Source organism: Quercus lobata, chromosome 11 (assembly GCF_001633185.2).
Source record: "Quercus lobata isolate SW786 chromosome 11, ValleyOak3.0 Primary Assembly, whole genome shotgun sequence".
In the NCBI taxonomy this organism is placed as follows: domain Eukaryota; kingdom Viridiplantae; phylum Streptophyta; class Magnoliopsida; order Fagales; family Fagaceae; genus Quercus; species Quercus lobata.
Window position 1 is genome coordinate 25,712,642 of NC_044914.1, and position 7,316 is coordinate 25,719,957.

Sequence of the window (7,316 nt, forward strand, 5' to 3'; positions counted from 1 at the left end):
GGCTTTTTTTTTGTTTTTTTGTTTTTAGTTGTTGCTGCCAGCAACTTGGCCGTGGAGGGGAAGAGCTGTAGAGAGGAGATAGAGAGAGAAACGTGCAAAGAGAAAGTGAGAGATGTGTAGTGAAGAGAGAAAGAGTTGTATAAATTTTTTTTGGGTTTAGAAATAAGTATGGAATTTTTTAAATAAAAGATAATATATGAGACTTATTAGAATATTAGTATTAATGAGAGCATTTTTTTAACCGTTGGATCTACTTAAATCCAATGGTTTTAAAAAAGTAAGAGTTATATTAAGTGTAACTTGAACTCATATATATATAGATGCTACGTTCACAATATTTTTACAATATTTTCCGAACAAATCATAGGTGATTAGTTGTTATTGGTTCAAATTTGAGCCTAACACTAAAATTACTTTTTTACTTCAACAATAACAACTAGTAACAATCTGTCACTTAAGATTTGTTGTAAAAATGTTATGAAAATGTTGTGAACATATCATTTCTCGTATATATATACTACTATTTAAGGGGTTTCTGCTATTTGAGATCCTTATTTTTTTGTTAAAAAATAGGGTCACTTTTCTGTTGATTTTTAAATTATTTTATCTATTTATAAGTTATATTATCAAAATAAAAATTATATATATAAAATAAAAACACAGTTTTTTTTTTGCAAAAAAATCTTTATCGCATATATAAAGCATGTGTGATAAGACTAGTGTGTGTGTATATATATATATATATATATATATGAAATATCCTTTTCCCTTATATGTATATCCTAACCCCAAAAAAAAAAATCCAATCCAAAATAAAAAATAGCTTAAACAAAATTTTAGCGGCATACGTTACTTTGTGGATCCATCATCGTAACGCCACACGTGAAAGGAAAGGACCACTCCAAAACCAATCACATGATGCCACGTCGTAAACCTAACAGATCCTGACCCGACCCGACTGGGTCAGCCATCCTTTCCCTTCCGCTATAAATATTCCAACAAAATTTCCAGGGTTTTGTGGTTCACAAGCAGACCTCATTCTCTATCCGTCTCTCTCTCTCTCTGCTCGTTTCTAGAGTCATCTTTTACGATCACTCCGCCGCCTTATCGTAATCCATGGCTCGCCGTAGCGCCGGAGGTCAGTCTTCTCTTTCCTTTTCTTCAGATCTGTGTGTGTTTCTTTCGAAGCTGTTTTGATTCGTTTTGAGCTTTCTATTTCTCTGTTTCATTTCTAGGGTTTCAGACACGGTCTTGTTTGGTAGCTGAGAAAATTAAGGGCAAGATAATAAAAATTTAAACTTTTTAGGTTGTTTGTTTATGAAATGAAAAGGCTTATAGCTTGGGCATGAGTTAATTTTGTTTCAAACGTTGACTTACATATTTGGGATTTCCCCCCCTCTTTTCCCGGATATTGGGAATTTGAGATTTTGGATTTGCTGAAGTGTGTTTAGCTCTGTTGATAAATGAAGGGTTGTGGTTGTGGTTTTGATTTTGTGTTATTATTGTTTCAGTGTAATTTTTTGCATTTCTGGGAAATGAGTTTGTATTGAGGTTAAAGCTTGGGTTTTTAGTGTTTGGGGGCATTGATTTGGTGTCTAGATATATGGGCATGGATCTGAATGCATTAATAATATGATAAATAGCTTATGAAGCAATGTGGGTATGAGAGCATTTTGAGTGTCGGTGTTGAATTCGTCGTTTGATTGGGTGCTTTCTAGGTCGTGTTGATGTTATTCCATTATGTGAAATTCCATTCGAGTGAGTTAACCATAAAACCCTAACAAAGTGGTGATTTAAAACTGAAAATTGAATTGTTTAATGTCGTGTGCCTGTGTCGCCAGATCTGGGTTGAAACATAAGTCTTTTCAATTTGCTTTGCTTACCTGAAATTGGTTAAGGTTTGTGAAACTTGCTTTGCTATGTTGTTCTATGTTGCTGGTGGTGGTGGCTTTGCAGTATTTGGAGGCGTGAATGTGGTTATGTATGTGGTATTACTTTGTTTGGGTTTTAATTTCTATGCCTTAGTGTTTGCCAATGAGCTCTAGCTTAAATGATATCTCCTCTCCTTGTAAAAACAAGGTAGAGGGTAGGGTCACTGCAATAAGACCTATTGGATGCGTTTGTAATTACCATGTAACAAAAAAATCTTCAATGTCTTTATCTTTTATCTACTTTGATGGGTTAATGAGATCCTGTTTGATTTGTACCTGCAGGAAGATCTGCTCGTGCAGCCCCTCGTCCTGCAGCAACAAGAAACCCCCCTCCTAAGCCAGGTAATGTTTCTGTACACTATGTATGCAGTAATTAGGAGTCTTTTCTTTTGTGTGTCTTGTTTGTGTTATTGTATTTATTATTTTGTATGTGTGTATCTTGTTCAAACATGGGAATAATATTTTGGTTTGACCGCCTTAAGTTGGTTGCTTGTATATGGCTTCTTCCTTGTCTAATTGTCTTGGGTTCTAATATTTATTTTGATGCAGTTAGCCATGCTCCTCCTCCAGCTCCTGTTCAGGCCAGCAGTGGTGGATCCATGCTAGGAGGCATTGGTTCAACCATAGCTCAGGGTATGTGAAGGAATACTACAATCTATCTTAGGATGTGGATTATTTCATTATGCTTATTGTTGCTTGGTCATGATTCATTTAACTTAAAAATATTGGAAATAGACTAAATCATTTCTCTGTTATTGCAGGTATGGCCTTTGGTACTGGAAGTGCAGTGGCTCACAGGGCTGTGGATGCAGTGATGGGTCCTCGCACTATTCAACATGAAACTGTGGCCTCTGAGGCTGCTGGTGCCCCAGCTCCCACTGCAAACAGTCTTGGTGGCTCTGATGCATGCAACATTCACTCCAGGGCATTCCAGGATGTATGAATTTTACTCTATCATTTGCTTACTAGTGTTATCTGCTGGTATCTTTATAGATAGATTAAAGTTATTCCTTAACATTTCTCTCACATGAGTGGACCTGAAATGTGTGGGACCCTCTCCCATAGAGATAGATGTTATATATCCCATTAACACCAAATACCACCTTCTGCTGAACAAGACTTAAAAGTACCCGTATATAGGTTTTTTACACTTCAATTCATGCATTACTTCTGACTTGATTAAGAACATTTTCTGCGCACTGGGTTGTGACCTATCATCTAAGTAAAATTTTCTTAACATGGCAGTCGATTGTATGATATTGAGAATTCCAGAAGTGAAAAGCTAATTTCTGAACTTGATATTAGTTTTACCTTCTGTACTTTCTTTTTTGTATCTCACTCTGGTTTTCAAATCATTATTTTGATATCTATTTGGATTTGGATAATAACTTTCTGAAGTGGAAAAATGAATTTGTTAGTAATGATTTGCTTGCTTTTGTTTTCTTGTAGTGCTTGAACAGTTATGGCAATGACATCAGCAAATGTCAGTTCTACATGGATTTGCTGTCTGAGTGCAGGAAGAACTCTGGTTCTATGTTGAATGCCTAAACACTTTTCTTTGCCTTCCATTGGAAACTTTGCACCTATTGTCGTAATTTTATGTTTGTGATGATGGTGATATGGTATTCCATTTCGGGTTAAAAATTTCTGTTAATAATATTTGTTGAAAGAGACAAATGGTGCGTTGAGCACTTCTCTTATTGTTATTTGAACTATGAACTTTTGCAGTATCTTATTCTGCCTTGCTAGTTGTACGCTCTTATTCTGTGTTGGTGAATGGTGCTACCATTGTGTGGTAGAGGAACAATACTCTTCCTTTTTTGGAAACATAGAAACAACTCTTTTAGAAAGCTTAAGGTTGAGAGGCAGAACTTAATTATTAGTGTCTGGCAAATCTGAGGGAATTTTAGTAATGCTGTAATTGCTTCGAATGCGTCATAGTTGTGGGGCTTGAGTTTTATTTTCTTAATAAGTCTTTTGTGCGTGGACTTTGGTTGGATATAAATTAGATTTGGTTTTTATATTAAACAACAAACTCTTGGAACGGTAAACCTCTTTGTACTAGGTTCAAAACCTGAATTTACAGATTCTCTTAAATTGTAAGCCACGGAGGAAAAATTTCCAATTTGTCCAACATGAGTTGGTGTGTATGTATACAATGGTATAATTGCCAAAATCAGATGTAGGTAAAATATTTTTTGAAAGCTACGAAATGGCGGTATTTTAAGTGTTTATATCGTATTTGTATTTAAACTTCTAGCTTGTATCAACTCCTTTTCTGCGATGGTAACTTAATCCTAAGATAAGTCTATGAATGGAACGAAGTTAACAATTGCTTTTGGCTTTTTGATTGTTGAAATTCTAAATTTACTTATATTTCAATATTTGCAAATATTCTTCTTTATTTTGCTGCATGTTTTATAATTGTAACTAACTCTCTCTCATTCACCAAATAATAATGATAAAAATCAACGAGCTCCTCCCCATGTAAGTGCTAGGGGAGAGTTTTTTTTTTTTTTTGACTGAAGAAGGTAAGCTAGGGGAGAGTTAAGTCATGAGTTCAAGCTAACTTCTTGTGTGTGTAAATTACCCATAAAAAAGAAAGTCTAATAATAACAACTCTTTTCTCCCTCTCTCCTCTCCTTGAAAAGGGAGGGTGAAGTCATGAGTTCAAGCTAACTTCTTGTGTGTGTAAATTACCCATAAAAAAGAAAGTCTAATAATAACAACTCTTTTCTCCCTCTCTCCTCTCCTTGAAAAATGAGATTGTTTGTTGCATGCAATGAGCATGCTCTTCTCCCTCACTGCTCCTCCCTTTCAAAAGATAATAAGACACGAGATGCATGAACGATCAGGATAATTGAAGTGATGTTTGTACTCTTTGGTGGTTATGTTCAAGTTTGCAATTGGAGTATTAGTATATCATTGAGATGTCGAAAGCAATCCCTAGTATTCCACCCATCTCACTCTAGTTGTCGGCTAAAATGGTTTGGATGGCATCAAAGAATGTAAAATAAGACTTTTAGAGGGTGTTTGGATCGATGAAAACTAAGTTATAATGTGTATCCAAAAAAAAAAAAAAAATGTGAGACCCACAGAAGAAATGCATGTTTGGAAAAATTCTTGAGTTATGTTCTCATAACTCAAAACTCAAAAATTTGAGTTATATAACTTGTGTCTTGAGTTATGAGAACATAACTCAAGACTCAAAAATTTGAGTTTAAGTGATAAAAACTGGGAACAACATCTTGGTGTTTTCAAGTTATGGGATTTGAGTTTTAATGGCAATATTGTTATTATGGTGCATTGGTGGGGCTCACGGCAATGTGTTGTCATGTTAGAATAAATGAGATCGTTGGCTGTGCTATTTTTCTTTGTTTTATTTCTTTTTCTTTTTAGACACTCTTCTTCACTCTCATAGGAGTTATAGCATCACACACCCACAATCTTTTTCACTTGACTGCTCCATCTTCTCTCTCCCTCCTCTCACTTCTCTTCCTATGAAAAATCTGGTGCATCCGAAGTTGAGAAGTTGTCCAGTTGAAGACATGAGCTGACCGAAGAAACCCACGCGAGTAGGCATTGGAGTGTTTTGACCGAGCACAGTAAATGAGTCCCACTATTTAAGCAAAATTTTGAGTTATAGGAACCAAGATATGAAACCAAACAAGTTTTAGTTTGAGTGAGTGAGTGAAAAAATAGGGTTAGAAAAATGAGTTATGAAATTTAAGTTTGAGTTATGAGTTATGAGTAATGGATGATCCTCAATTCAAACAGGCTCTTAGTATCCAAAATTTGGATGTTGCCAAAAATAAGGATGAAATGGTAAGCTAATAAGCATAGGATAAAAAAGACTTTTGCGGTGGGTGATTGGGTTTATCTTAAGCTCCAACCATATAATCAGAAGTCCTTCAGCCTAAAATCCTAAAGCAGAAGTCCTTTAGGGCCATTCTAGGTACCCAATGGATTGGTGAGGTCTCTTACAAATTGGACTTGTCAGAAGACTTCTCAGTGCATCCAGTGTGTTCCATGTGTCTTGCCAAAAGGCCAAGTTGGGCCAACATGTCACTACACTTCCTACTCTGGGCTCTAGTAGACCACCAAGTACCTTGACCCCATAACCCATTGTTCTACTGCAGGAAGGTCTATTGCATTGAGAAACGTAACTAACTAAGGTATTAGTTCAATGGCATGGCAGATCCAAGGAAGATGCTACTTAGGAAAACCTACATCAACTTCAACTGTAGTTTCTACACCTTGTGAGCAAGGTTTTTTGAAAGGGGAAGGAATGTTAGGACCCTGCCTTGTTATGCCATGCTTAGGGTGGTGCTGTCTTGCTAGTTTAGTATGTTGCTATGATATAGCACTATGTTTTACTGCTATGTATCATTCATTTTGTTGTGATGCTAGCTAGTGTTGGCGTTGTGCTGTAGTGCAAGTGCTGATGCATCAGTAATATAGTGCTGCAACAGCAGTGGAGAGTTAGCAGTGGCAAAGGTTGTGAGAGGTCTATGTATTAGGCGTGTGCATATTGTTAGATGGTAGCTGATGATTGTGATAGCTTGTGTATATCTATAACTAATTAGTAATGTGCACATGTATCAATTCAATTCTACATGTGACTAATTAGCAAGCTTTAGTGAACTGTTAGGTAGCTAGAAGTTAGAAGGTTTTAGTAATTAGTCAGAAGTTGGTTAGGCTAATTGACAGCAGTCAATTGCCTTGTACTTGAGTAGCCTTAAGTATAAAAGGTTACTGGCATTGTAATTAAAGACTTAAGAAATAAGATTCTCATTCCTTACTGTAATATCTTAATTCTCTTACTCTAGCCCTTCTAATTTCTGGAGGTCATATTCCCTCTATACATTCAAAACAATTTCACCATTTACCAAACCAATCCATCTAAGACCTTGGCATGAATTTTGTCCCTTTTGCTCATATAGATATAGTCTTTATTTATACTTACTTTCTGATAATTACTGTCAGTTTTTACTGGACACAAGTATTCATGACCTCAATCCTTAGGACAACTTTCACGATGCAATGTCAAGCTCTTCCTGATTTTTGGAGTGATTGCCTAATTGGACACAAATCCCTTTGGTTTTCAAATTTTAAATTATTATAATTTCCTTCTCAATTAATGTCTTATTAGTTATTATCATGTAATAAGCAATTGTTTTAGATTTCCCTTGCTTCACAACTGCTTTACATATGCCTTCCTTTCAAGACTCTTCCCCTTTTTAGTTTTTACCATGTATCATGCACAAGTGAGCGGTAATATAATTTTACTATAAACAAATTACATGCAAACTCAAATTAAAGCATATAGTTGTTTCAAGTTTTAAGCATGATGCCCACCTAGTTGGAAGTGTGATAATTCCATCA

At 35.6% G+C, this 7,316-nt stretch overlaps 1 protein-coding gene across 1 annotated transcript; it reads left to right on the top strand.

The window, feature by feature from the left end:
• Window positions 1–1,004: 1,004 nt before the first annotated feature.
• Window positions 1,005–3,807, top strand: LOC115968862 (hemiasterlin resistant protein 1-like). Its single transcript, XM_031088381.1, has 5 exons — window positions 1,005–1,138; window positions 2,214–2,273; window positions 2,481–2,564; window positions 2,693–2,868; window positions 3,381–3,807. The coding sequence occupies exons 1-5, from the start codon at window positions 1,117–1,119 to the stop codon at window positions 3,477–3,479; spliced, it is 441 nt and encodes a 146-aa protein (XP_030944241.1). The 5' UTR covers window positions 1,005–1,116; the 3' UTR covers window positions 3,480–3,807.
• The last annotated feature ends 3,509 nt before the right edge of the window (window positions 3,808–7,316 follow it).